This window comes from Nilaparvata lugens, chromosome 8 (genome assembly GCF_014356525.2).
Source record: "Nilaparvata lugens isolate BPH chromosome 8, ASM1435652v1, whole genome shotgun sequence".
Lineage (NCBI taxonomy): Eukaryota > Metazoa > Arthropoda > Insecta > Hemiptera > Delphacidae > Nilaparvata > Nilaparvata lugens.
The window spans coordinates 5,533,015-5,557,819 of NC_052511.1; the positions used below are offsets into that span (position 1 = coordinate 5,533,015).

The 24,805-nt window shown below is 35.8% G+C and overlaps 1 protein-coding gene across 1 annotated transcript in view; it reads right to left on the minus strand.

Moving 5' to 3' along the window:
• Window positions 1–1,832: 1,832 nt before the first annotated feature.
• The window catches only part of LOC111064194 (RAD50-interacting protein 1), a 41,669-nt gene continuing 18,696 nt past the window's right edge, over window positions 1,833–24,805 (minus strand). The window contains exons 7-13 of the mRNA XM_039433808.1: window positions 23,702–23,927; window positions 20,896–21,061; window positions 19,626–19,791; window positions 16,689–16,900; window positions 11,890–12,055; window positions 11,086–11,220; window positions 1,833–2,073 (exon numbers count right to left, since the gene is read on the minus strand). Coding sequence (XP_039289742.1) covers window positions 11,101–11,220; window positions 11,890–12,055; window positions 16,689–16,900; window positions 19,626–19,791; window positions 20,896–21,061; window positions 23,702–23,927 — 1,056 coding nt within the window. The 3' untranslated portion in view covers window positions 1,833–2,073; window positions 11,086–11,100. The remainder of the gene's footprint in view (window positions 2,074–11,085; window positions 11,221–11,889; window positions 12,056–16,688; window positions 16,901–19,625; window positions 19,792–20,895; window positions 21,062–23,701; window positions 23,928–24,805) is intronic.

Sequence of the window (24,805 nt, forward strand, 5' to 3'; positions counted from 1 at the left end):
TAATCGACAGTAATCGGCTTGAGATAACAGTAAAAGTTGCGACATAAATTCCCTATACCATGGGATATCTGTTTACGCTATTGTTTTCTATGGTATTATGGATTACTGTAAGAATGAACAAGATTATTACAGTTTCAGTGAGATTCAGTAAAACACTGCTTTGAAAATAAAATCATCTTGTGTATTTCATTTCAATCTATCAGAACCTTTCCCAGGTTTAATTATTGTATATTTATATGAAACTCTGTGTTTAGCGGTTGTGAAAAATTTGAATTGTCCTTCTAAACGGTTGTAAATTTCACAATTCTGATGGCAGATTAATGATCCCTGCTTGAAAAAGCATAAGCAGGAAAAGTTTCAGCGAATTTGAGATACTTTTATTTTCACTAAAAAATGAGGAAAACCATGTTGCTTCTTTCAAGGGCAAAACATGAGTAGGTATCTAAGAGATTCGGTTGAAAATTGAAATTTCTCGTACTGTGCTAGAATATTCTATTTGAAGCGAGGAACACGAATATTTTGTAAGTTTTCTGTAATTCCCAACCGTAAAAAAATTTCCCTACAGAAATTTCAAGATTTGCAATTCTTCCTTTTCTAACTAATAAATACATATTTGAATAACATCTGAACGGGTTCGAATTTCGAAAATCTAATGTCAAACTCGTCAAATTCATCTACAAATATTAGCATCCACGAGAATTTTCAACGAGAATTTTATTTTTTTCATGGTTTTCAGCGAAAAATTAGCTCATTAGAAAAAATAGCTCAAACTGTGTGTATAGTATGCTATTTTGAGCAAAGAACACAAACATATAGTCAGATTTTGTTTATTCTTAACCGTTTGCGAAATACTGTATAAACATTCTAACACCCGGTTGCACGAAATCTGATTGGCTCTCGTCTCCTCGTGGCATTTAATCATAATTAAAATTGAACAGGCCCTTGTATAACTGAGCCTAAATCAGAAATTCGTCCACCGAAGACATATTTGCGCTTGTGTTAGAATGGTGACAGCAGAAGATCTATTTTTTTATTTTCTATTTATATACTTTTTTGTGAAATATACAGAACTTTTTCAGTAGTATACTCAACATTTTTAGCGCTAGTTTTGTAATCAATTTTTATAATACCATCTCAAACAGGTCTAGTACCTCGAAATGCAAATACTCAATTGGCATTTCATTTTATTTTGTAATAGTATTTTCCCATGTTGTCAAATTTGTATCGCTTCTATTAAGTATTTCTAAGATGTTGTATTTTTTTCCTGCCAATAAAACATTCCATTTAATTTTCGATTTGCCAGAATTTTTATTCCAATTTGAATATTTTGTGATTTTTTTCGTATGGGAATTACGATTTGCCAGAATTTTTTATTTATAAGAATTATTATGATTTTTCCCTCTTCCCATTTACCATGAAATGCGTTCTATATACCCTGTTTACACTGAATTTATGGATCACTATATCTATGAATAAGAGATTACCATAGTTATATAGTATATTAAGTTACTCGAGAGAATTTTTCAATTTTTTTTTTTGTTGTGAATTTTGTTTCGATTCTTTGTTTCATAATTTACTATTCTGTAGAAATAATTACTTCTGTGATAAATCAATTTAAATCAGGTTAAGCGTATTATAATTTCATCTCCTACTCCCACAGGCGAACAAGAGTCATCTTATGCCAGTGGTTTTTTCACTTACCGTTTATTATTATTACACTTTGGTTGGATTGTATTGTCATGTTGAGCTCTGTTTGATTCATGTACGTATATGTAGTTATGAGTGTGGAATAAATAGATTTGAATTAGTTTTTACGTAATTGATTCGACAAATAATATAAATAACCATTTTAAAATATAAAATTTGATTAATTTCTAAAAATATACAAGAGATTGTGAATTTCAAATGACGTCAAGAGCGAGCTCGACACGCCTCCTAAGAACATCACATGCCTGGTGGTCGGTAAGAGCTTTCAAATGGATCTTCAAAAGATCCACCTTGGACGGTTTAATGTTGCGCAGAAATTCAGATGGCAATGGCTTCATTGTCAACAACGTACACGCTTCGTTTACTCTGCAAAAAGTAAAGTAGATTAATGCCCGGTTTCACCAACCTCGATCAAATATAGCCTAGCCATGGTCAATTAGACCATGGTCAAAATTTGATCACTCGTTCAAACATATGTTCCACCAACCTAGGGATTGATCAAAACTCCGTCGGTCAAATTTGAACATGGTCAACTCTTGTAGCTGTACTTTTCTGAAGTTGGCCAACATGTTTGCTGGCTTGCTATTGGCTACATATGATTTTTATGGATAGATATTACTGAGATATTGCAATTTCTCAAATGCTAATGAATTAATAATTATTATTAAACGAAAATCCAAATTAAATTCTGTAATATAGTAACACCCCATGATACTCAATATCAGTTTCGCTGTTCATATTCAGAGGGTAATTTGCGCTGAATGCTCTTTTTACTTTACCGTCAGGCCGTCAAAAATTCAGATTACTGTACTTTTTTTCTGTAATTACTGTACTGATTTTTCTTCATATTCATTATTTCGGGGCAGGCCTCCTGGGCCCCCTTCTTATATACGCCCCTGGCACAGACGTTTTGTACAGTCACACATCTACATTAATTTAAAATAATATTTCAAATTTGAATTGAATACTTTCGTACAAAGAATTTACAAATCACCATCATTTTTGACATTCCAATTCTAATGAGATATGAAGCGGCAAGGTTGATATAAGGATTGAATAATATAGGCCTACTGTGTAATAAAATAGTAAAGCAAATATTTTCAAAATCTTCCTTTATATTCTATACTATAATAATTTACTAATTAAAAGATTCCGAGAACAAACCTAATAAATAACTTACTACAACTAAATTTTGCGCTGATAGTTTCTAATGCATATTTGTACATTTCATTCATATTACTGTTATTATAGTTGTTATACTTCTGAACTGCTAAGTTACTTATTTGACTTTATGTTATGTATCTCATATTTATATTTATATTTGTCTTGTTATTTTTGTTGATCTTGTTACTATTGTATTCTTTTGAAATTTGTGTATACCGTTGGAAATGTAATCTATATATATAAAAGCGAAATGGCACTCACTCACTGACTGACTGACTCACTCACTCACTCACTCACTCACTCACTCACTCACTCGCATAACTAAAAATCTACCGGACCAAAAACGTTCAAATTTGGTAGGTATGTTCAGTTGGCCCTTTAGAGGCGCACTAAGAAATCTTTTGGCAATATTTTAACTCTAAGGGTTGTTTTTAAGGGTTTAAAGTTCGTCTTTTAGCATGTATATTCTTCTTCTCCCAATCGCTTAATTATAATTGAAATTTCCATATCATATGTTACTATAGAACTATAATCTAGATAGAGTACCTCTTCGAAACAGTTGTTAACTGGCAACTAAATTAATAATTTTGTCAGGTTGGCATTAAGTTGAGTTGACTATATTAGGTTGGCACCAAGTTGAAGATTTAAATGCATTTATCGCGGAAAAATTGATTGGGCACTGCTACTTCAATCCTGGGAATATTATATTACTAGCCGTCAGGCTCGCTTCGCTCGCCATATCCGTTTAGCCAGACGTTTAGTCTGGACCCCCATTGTTAGTTGACGGTTGAGTTGACTTTGTTAGGTTGGCACCAAGTTGGAGATTTAAATGCATTTATCGCGGACAAATTGATTAGGCACTGCTACTTCAATCCTGGGAATATTATATTACTAGCAGTCAGGCTCGCTTCGCTCGCCATATCCGTTTAGCCAGCCGTTCAGTCTGGACCCCCGACTGGATTGTCCTAACATATGATAAAAATGCCCAAATGAAAAATGCAGGCGAGCGAAGCGAGCCTGCTGATCTCATTCTTGGACGATCCAGCCGGGGGTCCAGGGGGCGGAGCCCCCTTGCTAGACGGATATGGCGAGCGAAGCGAGCCTGACGGCTAGTAAATAAATAAATTCAATCGCACTAAAAACTTTGAAATTTTTCATTGCGTCAAAAACATATGGTAACCTACAAACAAGCAAGGAAATTGATCGAACCAGTCTTTTGACCGTGTTCAAATAATTTGATCGCCCGTTCGGCGGCAGTCAAACTTAACCATTAGTTTGACCGTGGTTAAACTTAACTGGTGTTGGTGGAACGAATTATTTCTGATTTGAATTGATAAATAGAGAGTAGGTTTTTGATTTTGTATTCAAATTTTTTAAATAAGTGCAATATTTCTAAAGTTTCTAATTTATTGTGATACATTCTGTTATTTATTTAGAGTATAAAATCAACCTTCAAATTAAAAATTTTAAATCATCATTCTTGGACCGAAAATCAAGTGACTAAGCAGTTTGTGATTACATAACCTTATCTTTTGGACAACATTAACGTTTTATCAAAATTTTTGGAGAGAAATAGTACAGGCTCAGCCTAGTTTTTCCTCCAATGTCATAATATTGTATTATGATTATATTATTTTATACAATTAAAGAATAAATGAATGAATGAAAATGACCAGCTGATAGACTTTAACCATGTTCAAATGCATTGACCAAGGTTGGTGAAACCATAACACTGCTTTGTGTTGAGCAACGCACATACGTTTGTGACACGTACACACGCATTTCGCTTTTCATCAGCTGTTTATAACTGTATTTGTAAATAAACTGAAGGCGGGCTACACACTGGTGTCGTAGACGACATCATGTCTACGACAAATCTCATGTCGCATATGAAACCAACCTGTGTTGTAGAATCAGAGCTTACTCACTGCTTGCGACTGATGTTCGAGGCATCGCCTGTGTATCGGACAGGTGACGCACGGAACCGGTTAGCCGGTTCCCATGCGACACATGTCGCGCGAGACATCACTCCGCGCATGCGCTCTAGCCACTGTCTACTGCCAGCACTGAGCACTCTTTGTCACTGCTCATGCTCAGTCTGTAATACAGCTTTGTAACAACCGAAAATCACAAGACATGCGACAGAGACATGCAAAAGACATGCATGTCTCATGAAATTTGATAAGACACGACATGCGTCTTGAGACGCGTGTCTTGCGACACCAGTGTGTAGCCCGTATAAGATCAAATCAAATCAAATCAAATTCTATATTTACACATTGTTGTACAAAAAGTTGATTGTATCGAATAGTGTATAGTTAAAATATATCAAAACATATTCCTATAATGAAAATTTCCTATAATTTTTTGTAATGTGTATTTATAAAGAGGAATAAATTGATTTGATTTGATATAACATATTATTTGTTCTATGTTTAGTTTTGAAGCATCTAAATTGAAAATCTACTCTGTGAAAATACTTGAGGACTGAAAATTTTGTGAATTGAAGAACTACAAGACTAAAGCTGCGTTTACACCAAAATTATTAACAAAATGATAATACCTAACTTAATCCTTATAGATTCTATTAGATTGAACATAACGTATCATACACTTGATGAACATATGTGTTTGTCAAGTTCCGTTCAATCTAATAGAATCTATAAGGATTAAGTTATCAACATTTTGTTAATAACTCTGGTGTGAACTCTGCTTCAACCTATTTTGGACTATGTGTTATCTAAATTTGGGAGATGAATATCACAAGGTTGCCTTATTTTTCCTCTCCCTATCACTTTGATGATTATTTATTGTATAAATGGATAAATAAATAAAATGGATATATGCCATATAGTAGGCCACTACATCAATCATTTATAGTATGAGTAATTTCTTATACTATTGTAAGGTTCTATTATCAAAAAACTCGTCAACACTATAAAATGCTCCTTTAAAAATAGAGACACAGATATAATAAGCTTAGCATCAGCTGATGGAAAAGCGAAATACCCGTGTTCGTGACGCTCAAGGCTGTACGCAGCTTTAGACATACACTTTGAAATGGTTCTTGAAGAGTTGAGACTAGTAGTGTTGAAATGAAATTAAGTGTACTTGATAGTTTTTTTATTGTTTATTTAAAGTACAGGGTTGGGCAGGGAGGTATGGATGATTTGAAATAACAGTTGCAAACTCATTTTCAAACTAAACTCAAAATTTATTTTTTTAGTGTGTACCTTGGATGTTGCCATTGCAAAAATTGAAGAGGAAAAAATTAAAACATAGATTATGTACGAAAAATAACATCTGTTAAATGCTTTCCGTTTTTATCCATACACTCCTGTAGACGTTGTGAGAAGTTGTCCATACTGCTCTGAAGCATTGCAAGTGGTACCGTTGGAATTTCCAGTGTTATTGTTCCACTCAGGGCCTCAAGGATTTGTGGTTTGTTTATTTATACACGTGCTTTTAGGTAGTCCCATAAAACTAATTATTTACCCTTACTTTTTTCGAGAAAACGGTCTAACCGTCACTGTCAATACGGATCGTTACCTAACTATACTGCGTGAATTTTTCTGCCACAATTGAGAAAACGACGTATCAACGTCAATACTGTATGGTTTCTTATTGAATGAAAAAGACTACGAAATTGTCAAAAAACCACAGATTTATTGATACTTAGAAAGACTGGTTTCGGTTATTACACCATTGTCAATCTCTGATAAACAGTCTAAACAGTTTAGCAGAGATTGACAATGGTGTAATAACCGAAACCGGTCTTTCTAAGTATCAATAAATCTTTAAATTTTTGAATCTAAATCTTTATTTTTTGATAAACAGTCTAAACAGTTTATCAGAGATCGACAATGGTGTAATAACCGAAACCGGTCTTTCTAAGTATCAATAAATCTGTGGTTTTTTGACAATTTCTTAGTATTTTTCATTCAATATGAATAATTATTACATTATCAACTTCTCAACTACACAAAAACTGTATGGTTTCAACAAGATGAGGCGACATTCCATACATCGAGAGCAGCTATGGAATTTCTAAGGCAGACCTTCCCTGGACGCCTCATTTCGTAGCATGGAGATGTGGAGTGGCCTCCTCGGTCACCGGACCAGTCACCTTGTGACTATTTTTTCCTTGTGACTATTTTTTTGATGGGGCTACCATAAAGCACGTGTATAAATAAACAAACCACAAACCCTTGAAGCACTGAGTGGAACAATAACACACGAAATTCGAGCGGTACCACATGCAATGCTTCAGAGAAGTAATGACAACTTCTCACAACGTCTACAGGAGTGTATGGACAAAAACGGACAGCATTAACAGATGTTATTTTTCGTACATAATCAATGTTTCAATTTGTTCCTCATTAATTTTTATAATAGCAACATCCAAGGTACACACTGAAAATAGTTATTTGTGCAACTAGTGCGCAAAGTGACAGTTTGCTGCACCGAAAGAAACGTTTACGCCCGAGCCGTAGGCGAGGGCGGAATGGTTTGTTGAATGCAGCAGAGGAACTTTGCGCACGTATTTCACATTAAATTTTTCCTACAGTTACCATTGAATATGAAAAGTGGGTAATTATGGGTGAAATTGCCTGAAATGCATCACATGTTTGTGTTTGTGATGCTGTTATTAATAAAAACCTTAATATATTTTAAATAGAATGTAGTATGTTGTGTGCTTGAATGGCTTGTGGCTGTCATCCACCACAGTCCACCACCTCAAGACTATTATAACGTGCTAGACCCACAGTCACAGTTGCCAACTTAAATTTTGATTTTGCTGCACTGGTGCTCCATAATAACCTACCAACTATTTTGCGTTGTCATGCTGCAAATCTGGAGTACGAAAAGTACTCACTTTGCGCACTAGTGCGGAAAAGTGAATCTTTGTGGCCTGCAATCAGTGCAGAAATGGTCACTTTTCAGGGTATCTGTAGGAAAAATAAATTTTGAGTTTCGTTTAAAAATGAGTGTGTAACTATTATTTCAAATCATCCATACCTCCCTGACCAACCCCAGTACATTAAATCTAAGCGAATAAAGCCGAGGAGACACTTGTCAGGCTTATAACACACCTGTTATGCAACGTTCCGATCCTACTCCGATCATACAAGCGGTCGACCGTAAGAGAACAAACTTGATTGCGGCAAGACTCACCTGTCCGTCATTTGACCTGTTCTACCACAGAAAGTCGGATGATAGGTCGGATCGGAACGTAACATAATGAGGTCCACGTAATAATGGCAGTGGAGAAAGATAGGGGAACAGCGTTGCCGATTCTCTGCCTTGCAACTCCTTCTATAGAGAATAGTTGATACTGGTATATCTTATGTAACAGCAACTGTTTATTCTCGTTTGAAATAATCAATTAGCCCTATATTTTATTCGTCAAAAATATAATTTTTCAATGATTGAATAATAAACTTCATGATTGTGATAAAATATTTTCTCAATTAATTTATTATATTCCTACATTGTTAATAAACGATTGGTAGCGTTGCAGAGCTGGAAAAGGACAGCGCTATCTGCTTTGTCGAATGATAGACAAGGATAGCAACACCAATTTCAATCAAATACTGCCATTATAATGTGAGAATTATCACTATAGGTATGTGGAACTCCGCCTTAATACTGTAATGATTTATGTTGCCTGATTTCAATTATCGAGGAGTTCCTTAAAACCGGTTTCCGAGCTCGGGATTTAGCTAAGTTCTTGACTTTAAACAGCTGGAGTCAGAAAATTAGCTTTCCGAAACGGGGCGTAGTCGCAGTCAACGTTTAAATTAAATTTCAAAAAATAAAAAATCTGGTGTGGTGCACTCACACAACTTTCCTTGCCGTTATGAGAATTGATCAACTGACGCTAGTGTTCCCGCGCATCTCAAGGTCTGCTATCACTTCATAGTGAATGATTTAATCAAATCAACAGTTGCCAACAGTTTGCAATTAAATAATCTTATTTTCTCGAATATCAAGCTTATTTTCAATTTTAGATGAAAATGTTACTGAACATTTATTGTAGAGATTTTCATGCTCAATATTTTCCACTTGAAATTTTTTGTTTAAACTGTATCTGAAGCCTGATAATTGGGAATCTAAAATCAAACTTTGCATAGATGGGGCGGAGCTCCTGAAATTTTTACAGATATGGGACTTGTGGCAGTTGATATAGCTTATCAATGACTATTTAAGGTATAAATTTGATCAAAATCGTTGGAGCCATTTCTGAGAAAATCACGAAAAACCCTGTTTTTGACAACATTTTCGCCATTTTAGCCGAAAATCGCATCTTGAATCGCATTTGATCGAAATTGTTCGTGTCGGATCCTTATAGTGTAAGGATCTTGAGTTCCAAATTTCAAGTCATTCCGTTTATTGGGAGATGAGATATCGTGCACACACACACACACCACACACACACACACACACACACACACACACACACCACACACACACACACCACACACACACACCACACACACACACACACACACACACACACACACACACACACACACACACACCACCACACACCACACACACCACACACACACACACACCACACCACACACACCACACCACACACACACACACACACCACACACACACACACACACACACCACACACACACCCACACACACACACACACACACACACACACACACACACACACACACCACACACACACACACACACAACACACACACACACCACACACACACACACACACACACACACACACCACACACACACACACACACACACCACACACACACACACACACACACACACACACACCACACACACACACACACACAACACCACACACACACACACACACACACACACACCACACACACACACACCACAACACACACACACACCACACACACACACACACACACACACACACACCACCACACACACACACACACACCACACACACACACACACAACACACACACACACACACACACACACATATATATATATATATAATATATATATATATATATATATATTATAAATAAATATATATATATATAAATAAATACATACATACATACAGACCAATACCCAAAACCACTTTTTTGACTCAGGGGACCTTAAAACGTATAGAAATTTAGAAATTGGGGTACCTTAATTTTTTTCGGAAAGCAATACTTTCCTTACCTATGGTAGGTAATAGGGCAAGGAAAGTAAAAAACTAGAAAATTGAACACAAAATAAAATAAAGAGAAAATAGTGTAAAGTTTCAGCTATTTTGAATTATTTAGGAATGTTTCATATCGTCAAGGATAAACGTTTCCAATTATAGAAATGAGAAAATATAGATTATCATAACTCATTATATTAACCTACATAACATACATGATATTTGGACAATTTAAGACAAAATTAGGAAATTGAAGATGTTTTGGGAAATAGCTTGTTTTTTCTTTTCCGACTATTTTATTGTTTGCTCTGATAAATAAATAAGTAGAATAAATAAAAGCTACGACTACGCCCCGTTTCGGAAAGCCAATTTTCTGACTTCAGCTGTTTAAGGTTGTGCATTCAATATTTTTTTTCTTTTTCTAATCAGGTTTTTCTTCTTCTTTTTTCTTATTGGACAGGTTCTTAGGACATAATCTATGCGAATGAAATATTTTTATCAGCTTCTGTTAGCTAACAATAGGGCTTCAAAAGTCACTTTTTTGAGGCAGATGGTACACATACCCTACAAAAACTACTGCTCAGAAAAATTTGAGAAAAATATGCAAGTCTCCTCTTCAATATAGCAAAAATTATGTCAACTTTGTTTTTGAAAATCTGAAAAAAATCAAATTTTCATGCATTTTTAAACTCCTTTTTCACATTCAATGTTCGTTCTATAGACTTCAAATTCATAGCAAACTTGTAGCGCTGTTCTTGATGATTAAAGTTGATGCTTAAACTTCTTTTATAGACACAATAATAGCCGCTCGTATGTGTACCGTTAAATCACGGTTTTACGCCTGCTATGCTCGGGCAGCAAGTGAATAGTACAGCTGGAGCGATCTAGCGGAATTAGTTTGTCCCTAGAGCTAAGCGCTCGACGTTAAAGTCTGGAACTTAGCTAAATCTCGAGCTCGAAAACCGGCCCTTAGAGTTCTTAGGACAGACACTAAATCTGAACGAAAATAGAATATGATAAATAATAGTAAGGTACTTACTGACTGAAGTAAACATCAGGATTTTGTGTGTACTGCCGGAAGAGCGGAAAATAGATTACGAGTCATATCCAACTGCAATTGAGCCGCCCCACCCTCGTTGAATGTGTTCTCCAGAATCAGTTCTTCCAAAATAAACTGAAATCATCAAAGTTACCAATTATTTATTTGGTTACAACTCGGTAAGCTTTTGATGATAGTAGCTTAGTTGGTTACAACAAATTATTGTCTGTGCAACAAACCAAACATCCATTAGTTGTTCACACACCGATATCTCGCCGACACGTCAGGAGAGGACATAATTCACTCTGATGGACAGTATTAGAGGAGGCTGTGGTTTTTAACTGCGCGAGGTCTACTGTTCACAGAACTACTAGTAGTGTATATATCAATGTATAAATGAATAGATATCATTCACATAAAGGGACCAAATACAGCAACAGTTGAATCTGCGCGAGGTCTACTGTTCACAGGACTACTAGTATTGTATATATCAATGTATAAATGAATAAATATCATTCACATAAAGGGACCGAACACAGCAACAATTAAATCTGCGCGAGGTCTACTGTTCACAGAACTACTAGTATTGTATAAATGAATAGATATAATTCCACATAAAGGGACCAAATACAGCAACAGTTAAATCTGCGCGAGGTCTACTGTTCACAGAACTACTAGTATTGTATAAATGAATAGATATAATTCCACATAAAGGGACCGAACACAGCAACAGTTAAATCCAAACCATTCGGTCGGAGCGGTTATTAAGTCCGGCTTGGTGTAAAATAACTGATAAGTACTCACAGTATTCAGTTGGGTAGCGATCTTCTTCCAGGCTGCAGTGAAGAGTGAGTGAGAGAGTAACTGTTCCAGCTGATGCAGTTTGAAAGCAAGCACTTGGAACATGGGGCAGGCAGAGGGGGTGACTTGGGGCGAGACTTCATCATGGGGACTGCTCATTGCAAACCATCTGAAATTACATCAATAAATCTTTCAAAAATCTTCTAGATAGAATACAGTTCTAAAGCGAAATCACGTTAAGTAGGCAACTGATTAACAGGTTAGCTATCCTTGTCAAATTCAAATTCAAATTTTATTCAATCCAATTCACAATATTTACAAATTATGAGAAAAAATAATACAGCTTAACAATACTAGAGCTTTAGATTTGTCAGCCATTAGATATAGCATATATCTCATTGCAAACCAACTGAAATCACAATAATAATTTGGACAGTTTAATGAACTGAGTCTAACTTATTTTTCCTTTCCAATATTGTAATGTGTTTGATCTCATAAATGAATATGAACGTGGATTTGGAACTAGTTTAGTTTAGTTTAATTTTCGTCATGTAACACTACATAATCAAGCAAAGCTTGATAGTATATGACACGTCAAAAAGTATTGAGTACAATACTCAAAAAAAAGTAATCATAAAATAGAGAAAAAAGAAGAAAATCAGAACATACAAAGTAGTTGAAAATATATGCTAGCAAAAAATACCTACATGCGCCAACAGTTGAAGCTTTCATCTACACTGTACGAAGATGCATCGATAAATTTAGCTTTTATTACATTTTTAAACCTTTTTGGGCTCTCAATACATTTTATTTCAATAGGAAGAGAGTTATAAGCTCTTAATCCGCTATAATGTGGCCCTTTCTCTAAGCTTGCGGTTCTGTGTTGCGGGTACTGAAGATTAACTATCTGGTTTCTAGTATTGTAACTATGATGGTTATGACTCTCTTAATAACTTCTCGTTTTTCTTCATCATAGTTGCAACTCTTGTATTTGCTTGAAAGACCTTGGTTATTGCACTCAGATTCAAATACCGTGATATAAGCCCATATGAATAAAACCAGAGCAAATGCTCATGAGCAAGAGCATGGAGCATAAGGTTTTGCTCATGAGCAAAAGGTAGAAGCAAAAGCATTTGCTCATTTTTATATGAATAAGCTTTACCTTTTACTCTTACCTTATGCTCCTGAACTCTGGAGCAAATGCTCACGTATTTTAGAGATTTTTCATCAGCTGATTCGCTTTTGTAGCCTTAGTTTGTTTTTATAGCTCACGGAAGCGCTAAATATGCAAATAGGGTGCGCCGCTTGTGTTTGCGTCGTCTGCTCTGTTTTCTATTTATGAATAGAGTTTTAGGTTGGTTGAGTTTAGAATTTTGAAATAATAGCGTGAAAAAATGTCATCTCTATAATAATCTTCAGCATATTCTTGTAATATCAATAGCCTTCTTATAATCGTCTACACTCTCATCTTCTTAAATACCTATTTCCTATTTTGTGATGGCTATCTTTATAACAGGTAGATGGCTATCTATGTATTTATTCTTTTGTAGGGATAATGGTGATATGCATCATGGTTGAATCTAAAAAGAGTTTCATAGTTCTCAACTATTGGTTGTGATCGTATCTGATATAGTTTCCTCTTCCTCATACGAATTAGTTGAGCCATTTTACTATGAGCAAAAGGTGATAAGCTGCTCTAGACTAGACTCACCTTTTTTGAAGCATTTGCTTCAAAAGTTGAGCAAATGCTCTAGTTTATTCATACAATTTTGAGCAAAAGCTTTTACTTTTGAGCAAATGCTCAAACTATTTTTTTGATGAGCATGAGCAAAAGGTTTTGCTCACGTTTATTCATAGAACATGAAGCAAATGCTCCATATTTTAGAAGTATAAGCAAATGCTCAACTTTATTCATATGGCCCAATGTCTTAGATTTTGAATCTGCAATATCTCTACATCAAATTGGAATGGAAGTTTTTTAAACTTCAATCGACTAGATCTCAGAATATGATTTGTTTATCAATCATCGCAAATCACATACTTTCTGAGTAGTTGTATGGTGATTAGGATGTGGTTGTTATCCATACTGAATAAAATAACTGAATATTGTCCAACTTATATAAAAAATCGAGATACCAGTCTCGGTTGTTACACCATTATCAAACTCTCAGTTTGCCAGATATTGAAAATGGTGTAACAACTGAAACCAGTATTTCAATTTCTTGATAAATCTGTGGTTGGACAATATTTTGTATTCTTATTCAGTATAAATCCTCTAGTAATGAATGGGCGAGAGCAAACAGGCTTTGCCCAGAACCGTTAAGCTGCGTTTACACCAAAGTTATTAACAAAACGTTTATTTCTCCGTCCTTATAGATTATATTAGATTGAACATAACTTATCATACACATGTTGTGCATATGTGTTTGCCAAGTTCCGTTTCAATCTAATAGAATCTATAAGGACGGAAAAATAAACATTTTTTTAATAACTTTGGTGTAAACGCAGCTTAGGTGCCAAATTTTATAAACAGTAATATCAATTTCCAAAATATAGGTTACACTTCACTTCCAATGATTTGAGGAATACAAGGATTAGACCATAGAGAAAAGATAGCATAAGAAGATATCCCATAGTATAGGGCGTTTATGTTCCAATTTTCACTGTTAACTCAAGCCGATAGTCCGAGTAGTTATTGTTCGTGAAGCTCTGTGACGCTGGTAGTCTCTAACACTGTGCCGTTTTTATACTTTCACCCAGCCCCAAACAGTAATAATAGATAGTAATCGGCTTGGGATTTCGGACATAAATGATCTATACCATTGGATATCCACTTCAACTAAAACCCTAGGCTTTATAGTTTTATTTATTTATTTATGTACAATGCAAATGACACTAATGTAATTTTGACATTGAAAGATGTAACATTGAAAGATGAAATAATAAGGTAGGCCTTGTGCTATTTTTCTTCCAAATTTCTATGAGACAAAGTCCAAGATAAGGTTAGAATTTCACGTATAAAATTTTAGTCCAAAATAAACATTAAAGCTATAAATTTTGAATTTGGATGGCTTGAATTAATGAATTGATAGTCAATTGTTATTTTTCGTGAAGCTCTGTGTCGCTGGTAGTATCTCACACTGTGCCGTTCTTGCACTCTCACCCGGCCTTAACAGTAATAATTGACAGTAGTCGGCTGTAATCGGCTTGAGTCACCAAAACATCTGCTGGAAATTTGGAACATAGACAATCTATACCATGGAATAAACTCAAACCGATAGTCCTAGCAGTTCATTTCGAGAAGTTATGTGACGCTGGTAGTCTCTCCTACTGCACCGTTCCTACACTCTCACCCAGCCTAAACAGTTACAATAGACAGTAATTGACTTGAGTTAAAAAGAATCTGCTTTAAAATTTGGGACATGAACGACCTATACCATGGGATATCTGCATTTTCTATCTTTTCTCTATGATTATACAACAAATCATACAGTTGATTATACTATGTTATACAGTCCAATAACCATTTTTCAGTTTATATTATGTAAAATTCATCTAAGACTTTGCTGTATTGTAAACTATTGAATAGAAAGGTGCGTACAGATTTACGCGCCGCGAACACGAGTAATTTTTTAATCAGCTGATGTCAAGCTTTTATATCTTATCTGTAACTTAAGGTGCATTTTCGTTTGTGCGTAAGCTTCCGCAGTCGACGACGACAAGCATTGTTGACATTCATATTGTCCAAATTTCAAGAGGGCTAAAACAGCTGATCAAATAACTTTTCATTATTTGTGTTTATTATTCAAGAATCAAACATTTCTAATAATATCAACATATTGCCATTTAAAAGTATAATAAGGTATGAACTCAACCTCCCCCATTAAAACATAATATTTTAGGTTATTTAAACAAATTGAAATCTACCCAATCTGAGATCCTCACCCTGTCGTGGTCGACGACGGCATTTACGCACAAACGAAAACCCGGCTTTACCGTTTCTGAACAAATACATCTATGATCAGCTGATGAAAAGTAAATAGCTTGTGTTTGCGGCGCGTAATTTTGTACGCACCTTAAGTGTATAAGACAGTATACGTATATCCTATACTATTAAACGAGCAACTTCTGTTTTTATGTTTAGATATTAAGATGTTTAGATTTTTATATGTTTGGATTTCACCGGATCTCGAAGACGGCTCTAACGATTCTCACGAAATTCAGAACATAGTAGGTTTATAATATAACGATTCGATTGAACTAGGTCTCATCCCTTGGAAAACTCGCTGAAGAACATTAAAAAGATAATTATTAATCATCCTTGGAAAAACAGCTGATAATAATTATTTCGTCTTCTGTTGGTGATGGAAGTGAGTGAGTGAGTTCATGTGTGGTGGACTGTTGTCAAAATTATGATTCAGCTGTTGAACTTTTTTAATCATTTAATCAGGTACTTAGTGCCGGTTGCAAAAAAGCCGGGTTATTCTCAATCCTGATTAATTCCAGTAGATCCATATTTTTGAAATGGTTTTCTCTGATTTGGTTCACGTAGAGTTAATCAGGATTAAAATCTAACTGGCGTTTGTATAACTGGGCCTTTGTGAGGGAAATTTTTGCTTTCCCTTTTGGAATTAATCTCAATTTACTGTGATTAGATAGAACATTTTTGTATGAATGTTATTATAATTTCTTCTTTCGTAATACATTTTTTATGCTTTTGTACTCCATAGTGAAGCTCGGTCCCCGATATTTGTAATCTACATGAATAAAGTACTCAATCAATCAATCATGAAGTGACATACCTATCTCGCCTGTAGCCACGACTTCTAGCCTTCGTTTCAAGCATGACTGCTTCGCAAACTGTATCCAAAAGGTCATCGACGATCCGATTCAGCAGCTGGATGCTCCCCTCGAACACCGATCCATGTTGCATTGCAGCAACCTGCACTTTAGTCAGGTCTGTCTTTCCAACTGTTTCCAGCTGACATTTGTAGTGTTGCAACATCAGGAAATGCTGTCAACAAAAATCATTCGAACATTCACTAATATATTTGTAACTAGCCGTCAGGCTCGCTTTGCTCGCCATATCTGTCTAACCAGGGGGCTCCGCCCCCTGGACCCCCGACTGGATCGTCCAAGAATGAGATCAGCAGGCTCGCTTCGCTCGCCTGCATTTTTCATTTTTATCATATTATATTAGGACAATCCAGTCGGGGGTCCAGACTAAACGTCTGGCTAAACGGATATGGCAAGCGAAGCGAGCCTGACGGCTAGTAATATAATATTCCCAGGATTGAAGTAGCAGTGCCCAATCAATTTTTCCGTGATAAATGCATTTAAATCTTCAACTTGGTGCTAACCTAACAAAATCAACTCAACTTAATGCCAACCTGACAAAATTATTAATTTAGTTGCCAGTTAACAACTGTTTCGAAGAGGTACTCTATCTAGATTATAGTTCTATAGTAACATATGATATGGAAATTTCAATTATAATATTAAGAGATTGGGAGAAGGAGAATATACATGCTAAAAGACGAACTTTAAACCCTTAAAAACAACCCTTAGAGTTATAATATTGCCAAAAGATTTGTTAGTGCGCCTCTAAAGGGCCAACTGAACATACCTACCAAATTTGAACGTTTTTGGTCCGGTAGATTTTTAGTTATGCGAGTGAGTGAGTGAGTGAGTGAGTCAGTCAGTCAGTGAGTGAGTGCCATTTCGCTTTTATATATATAAAATATATATATAGATAGTATCTTAAGTCACAAGGACGGGAAGGGCCGTTTTGCAGGTGAGGATGATGTTTCTAGTCGAGGCGTTAGCCGAGACTAGAATTTCATTCGAGCACTGCAAAAAACATTCACGTCCAAGTAACTTACACTATTTTTTGTCATAATAATTGAGAAACAGAAAAAATTACCTGCATGTGCTGACATTACTACATGCATTCTATAAACATAACCTAGTTTACAAGTTTCGAATCAGGAATTTCTTGATTGTAGTTGACAAAACTTCCACCTGGAGCGCTAAAAGACAGTTTTTGTACCAGTTCTGCTGTTCCAAAATCGGAAGTAGGGAGCATACTCGACTGTAAAGAAAACATATGATTTTATTACAGTATAGTATGCTGTAATGAGAATCATATGTTTATTTGTTCTACAATCAGCTGTTTACCGGCTTGATTTCATGGATGTAAAACAGCTGAAATTGAATGGCTATGACAAAAATACTATTACAGATCATATAAATATGATAGGGTTAGAACAAATTTATAGCTGATGGTATAGAGAAAGGATAGCATAAGAAGATATCCCATGGTATAGACTATAGATCATTTATGTTCCAAATTTCAAGCCGATATTTGTTAACTTTACAAGCCGATTACTGTCAATTATTACTGTTTTGGCCGGGTGAGAGAGAACAGTGAGCTCTGAGTGTTAAGAACAGCACAGTATTCAGATTCAGATTCCTTCATTAATGTGTTTAACAAAACAAAATGCAACTTCCGTTCTAGCGTTAAAAAATTACCAGTAGCAGTAAAATAACACGATGAATTATTTCGACCTACAGACTAAAGAGTTCTACAATAATATTGAGTGAAGAAATATGATGAAATATGCGAAAGTTGAGGTACTACTACAATGTTGTCACATGAAACGGTGAAGTTTAGACCTTTAGGTGTTCTTTTTCAGAAAGGGTATCAAGAGAGACAACCAGCGCCACATAGCATATATTATGTTTCAGTTTCTAATCTACAGAATTTCTATAAAGTGCGAGATAAATTTCTTTTAACACGGCTCTTTCTCAAAGACGGAGAGGTCCGATGCTCTATCCTCCACTAATCTCTCCCACTACCTAGCAGCATTCTCCTTCTTTTGTGTCTGTGTGAGAGAGCTTTGTAACGCTTCGCTCACCACCAATGGCAATGTTCCAAAGTGATATGTTTGTGTATGTTACGGAGATGTGTTCATCACAAGAACCTGAAGCGAAATGACACGGCGCATCCAATTGTGCGCAGGATGTCCATCTGTGACTATGCTACAAACTGTGGAGGGAGAAATGGGTTTCTCCTCTTCATGTTAAAAGTAATTTATCTCGCACATTAGTTTGTGTATTTTTTTATTGAAAATTAGACTTTAATTTTGTAGAAGGAGGATAAGATTTGTAGGAAAAGGATAGAGCTATCTGTTGAGTCTAATGAGAGACAAGGATAGATACTGTATTCCAAAAATGGAAGAAAAAAATTCTAGTTTGTGTATTTTTTTATTGAAAATTAGACTTTAATTTTGTAGAAGGAGGATAAGATTTGTAGGAAAAGGAAAGAGCTATCTGTTTAGTCTAATAAGTGACAAGGATAGATACTGTATTCAAAAAATGGAAGAAAGAACTAATGGATTTAGTGGATGTGATTGATGACAACTTCAGTTCAAAACTAGATTCTAGTTGAAAACTCCCAAAAATAATATTCAAAAATGATTTATTGATCTCAAAATGTATGAACTCAGGGCTACTTTCTTTTATTTATGAAATAGAATTATAGTACCCTGTGAAATTAATAAAATAATTACAAAATTATATAATTTCTGAGTAGTTGTGAAGGTGTTAGTTATCCATACTGAATAAAATGACTAATTTATAATTTGTATTCTCAATCAAATTATTTTATCAATTTCAAAGGGTACTATAATATTCTATTTTATAGATTAATTGATTATATCATGTACGAGAATACTTACAGGAGTGGTACCCCATTCTTCAAGGGCGGTCATAATGTAGAAGGCCGTGTTCAAGATGGCGGTCAGATTGGAGTCAAACGGATTGCTGCGCTCTGAATGCAGCAGCTGGATCAGCCTAACTCGCAGATCATCAATCAGCTCCAGCTGTAGATCCAAGAATTGTAACCTGCAACCGATACCATACACTGCCTTAGTAATAGTGAGTCATATTAATCATTAGATATTGGTCAAAGATATGTACTTACTAGCTTACCCGGCGAACTTCGTACCACCTAAAAGTCAATGTATCTCATGTAACACTTGAATTTATTTGGTGAATCATGAAATTTATTTATTTACAATCAATATTTTCATTTACATCTCAATACGGACTTCCTATGTGCTTAAAACTACCGTTTTAATACCAGTAAACAATTTTATCACAGAGTGATGTGTTTATTACAGCTGGTAAGTTTAGTTGCTAAATCATATTATCACAACATTATCTTGAATAATGATTATCTTCCCGTTCTACGTTAGCCGCTCGGCCGACAATTTCGAAAACATAGCTCTATAAAATGGATTATTATATAACTATTATTAGCCCCCCTATAAAAATTTCTGGTCAGAAAACATACTCAATATTCACACAACATATTTCCAAAGTTTCATGCCGTTCTTTCAAGTAGTTTTCGAGTCTATAGGGAACAAACAAACTAACTAACAAACTAACACACAAACAGACATTCATTTTTATATATAGAGATTTGAAATTGTGCTAGTGACAGGCCTCTATTTACACCGTACCTTACATAGTCCCACACAAAATGGTTGATCAAATTATTGTTGGCGAGGTTGGCTAAATAGATACTAATGACTGATGTACTCGAAAACATACCTTTAGGCTGTACGTACACCGGTTAGTCAAGAAAATACTAGTCACGTTTAGTTACAATACTTCACATAGTTGCTTATGAAGACATCATGTCTAATTGCAATGACTAATCAGTGTGAGTTGCGTCATAAGCAACAATGTGAAGTATTATGACTAAGCTTGTCTGATCATGGTATTGTCTTGTCGAGAAAAAATCTTGCCCTTGTTTTTCTTTCCAATATTGTAATGTGTTTGATAGAATAAATTAATATGGCCGTGATTTTGAAGATCCAGTGGCCATCGGAAACATGGAAGTGGTTCGAGAAAAAATCTTGCCGGGGCCGGGTCTCGAACCCGGGTCTCCGAATTATAAAGCCAGCGTTTAATCCACTCGACTACGGCCACTCCTATACATACCTATGTCCAGGCTGAGGTAAGTTTTGGTAGCGATCAGTGACTGTGCTAAGAAGGGTCAAGAAAGCCTCTCCTATCTCCGTCACTTTGAGGAGATCCTCCTCCGTCCCACTGAATGGTTGCCACGCCGTCTCCGAATTCAACATAGCGTCCATTTTCTCTCGGGCAACTATTTTAATAAAACAAATTGATTAGTTCATTTACTTAAATTTTACAACAATTATTTGTACTACATGCTGACGCCCAAAACGTCTCCAATTCTAATAAATACAAAAGTCCAAATGTAGCTGGTTATAAAATGTCAGTTTCAAATTTCTGAGTTACACTACAATTCACAATCCAAAACAAACAAAAAACACAGACTTCAAATTTAGAAATACTTCTAAATTTAATTAAATCAATTATATTCTTACTTGAAAAAAATTGCATGGTTGCCTGTAAAGTCGGTATACGGGCAAAAGTTTTATGTGACAACGACTTTGAGTGGTAAAATAATTTTAATGTGAATATTCATTCGTATAGTAGGAAGAAGGATGAAATAATAGTAACAATTTAAAACATTTATTTATACAAAGAATCTCGCACTGGATTTCATATCAACAAAATTTTATTTTTACCTTTACACATGCAGGCGCCTAAGCGAAATAGAAACGCAAGATATGAACTGGTGTGTATGCCTATCTCTCTCTCTCTCTCTCTCTCTCTCTCTCTCTCTCTCTCTCTCTCTCGCTCTTAGGCGGGCTAACTGTGCTCGATTCAATTTTTTACATAGCAAGTCGCGCCCATTTTTTCAAGTTAAACAAATTATTATTGTTGCGCTTTGGCGTTCCCCTCTCATTACCAAAAGTTTTTTTAACCAGATCACTCCCGTGTTATCGGATGGGCACGTTAAACTGTCGGTCCCGGCTGAAGTATGACAGTCGTAAGGCCCATTGACGGCTTAAATTATATATTCAGGCGGTGGAACATTCCCGAAAGGGAACTCCCCACCAACAAAAGCCATACGAATTTATTTTTATTTTTTTGGCGTTATGGGGTGTGTGTGGCACAGCGAAAGGTATGGCAGACGTTGATGGCACGATATTATCAGTCTCCATCGGTGTACTGAACGTTGAAAGCCTGGGAAGTAGTGGCGCAGTCGCAGGAGATTGCTTGCGGCGCCTGCGCAGGTTGACTGCTCCGTTTCACTCTCTCTCCAGGTGAATGCCTTCGGGTTGCTGGTGCTGCTGCGTTGCTCGCCACTGCTCCTATTCGTGCTCTTTCAAGACGACAGTGAACCGAAACGAACGCTCTCATTGTGAGCGCATAACGCGGAGCCTAACGCAGTTTCTTGAAGTGTCACCCGGCAAACCAATTTATAAGACGTTGTCACGTCAAAATATTTCGTCAAAGAAATCAACTTGTATTTTGAAGTCAATAAAGCAGTTATTTATAAGTTGTATCACAAGAGACCAAGAGACGAGTATCTCAACAGCTACATAAGCCGCTATATCTATCTACTACCTTTACATAAGCCTTAAGAACTATGAATTATTCCAAGCGTACTCTAAAAAAATTGGTAGATCATTATATTACATTCAAATGCAAAATGGAAGCAAAATTAAGGTAGAAGGTTGGAGGTAGCTGTAAAAGGTTGGTATGTTGTTTATGGCGAATAAACATTACTGTACTTCTTGTTTCCTATTGCTTTTGCTGCCCTATTGCTATTTAATGAATATGATAAAATTCTGACACTTTTATCTCGAGATGTGTCCACCGTAGACATATTAGCTCTTGTGTGAGAATGGTGACTGCCGAAGATCTATTTTTCTATTTTATATTTACCTAAGGGGAGAAGGTCTATCTTTCTATTCTATCTTCTTCTTTATAATATATATATATATATATATATATATATATATATATATATATATAAAGCGAAATGGCACTCACTCACTGACTGTCTGACTGACTCACTCACTCGCAGAACTAAAAATCTACCGGAGCAAAAACGTTCAAATTTGGTAGGTATGTTCAGTTGGCCCTTTAGATGAGCACTAAAAAATCTTTTAGCGATATTTCAACTCTAAGGGTGGTTTTTAAGGGTTTAAAGTTCTTTTAGCATGTATATTCTTCTTATTCCAATATATTGAAATTATAATTTTATTCAAATGTCCATACCATATGTTAATATAGAACTATAATCTAGAGAGAGTACCCCTTCGAAGCAGTTGTTCTGGTAACTAAATTAAAAATTTTGTCAGGTTGACATTAAGTTGAGTTGACTTTGTTAGGTTGGCACCAAGTTGAAGACTGAAATGCATTTATCCAGGACCTCCTAAATACCAATTATTTATCCAGTTAGCCAAAATTAGTGTTTTCTCAGCTTTTCTGCGTTTCCTCACCTTTTTCAATAATTGATGGAAATATATTAAAAAAATTCAGTACACAGGTTTAGCTGAGGTGGAAGAATTTTGTTTGGCAAAGATACGCCGATATAGTAACAGGTGTTTTTCGAGATCAAATTGACATAATACGTTCAAATTCGGTACAGAGGTTCCCCTGAGGTCTACATGCAGGCGAGCGAAGCGAGTCCGCTGATCTCATTTTTGGACAGTCCAGTCGGGGGTCCAGAATTCGGTACAGAGGTTCCGCTGAGGTCTGCATGCAGGCGAGCGAAGCGAGCCCGCTGATCTCATTTTTGGACGATCCAGTCGGGGGTCCAGGGGGGCGGAGCTCCTGGCTAGACGGATATGGCGAGCGAAGCGAGCCTGACGGCTAGTATTATATATTTTTCCCTGCTGCACTACAAAATCAAACGAATACTAACACTTTTTCTCGAGATGCGTCCAACGTAGGAATATCTGCGCTTGTGTGAGAATGGTGACGGCAGAAGGCAGACCCTCGGGATAACTGAACGACTCCTTGAGCTCTTTGTCAAATCCGAGCGTTTCGTCGACAGCGTGCGAGAACAGGGCATCATCGTACTGGAGCGACGGCAGATCTGAGTCTAGTTTCTCCAGAGTAAGCTGCACTAGCCCTCTGATGAACTCCACCTTTAAAACGAGAATTAAAATTTAGTAGAAATATTGTAAATTGATACAAAGATAATGAAACTACACGAATATAGTATCAGTATGGCTCGGTTTCTAGAACTCTTATTAAGTATATAGGTTTAATAGTCAATCAGATCTCATAAGGACCGGTTTACACTGTGAAAGCTTAAACTGAATTGAAGCAGTCTAGAGATGGATATCTCTAGATCTATATATCTAGATCTCTAGATCTTGATCTAGATCTATATCTCTAGATCTCTAGATCTATATCTCTATATCTCTAGATCTAGATATCTCTCTACTGAGATATTGCAATTATTCAAATGCTATTGAATTAATAATTATTATTAAACGAAAATCCAAATTAAATGCTGTACTTCACCCCGAAGACTTCTGCTACTGCAAATATTGACAACAGGGTAAACAGCTAGATGGAAAAAAGTACAGCATTTAATTTGAATTTTCGTTTAATAATAAATATTAATTCATTAGCATTTGAATAATTGCAATATCTCAGTAATTTCCATCTCTAGACTGGCTGGCCGCTATGGCTTCGTATAAATTAGCGCTGCTATCCAGAGATTGTCAGTTTGGTGTAAGGGTAAGCATTCCTGACCGGCAATTAGGAGGTACTGGGTTCGATTCCCGGGCTGACAAATAATTTTTGAATAGTACCGCTCATCGAATTTCCATCTAGCTGTTTACCCTGTTGTCAATATTTGCAGTAGCAGAAGTCTTCGGGTGAAGTACAGCATTTAATTTGGATTTTCGTTTAATAATAATTATTAATTATGAATTGAAGCAGCTGTTGGTGTAATCTCAAAATGAAACACATTTTAACAAACGATACTTGATATGGATTTTATCGAGTTTAAACT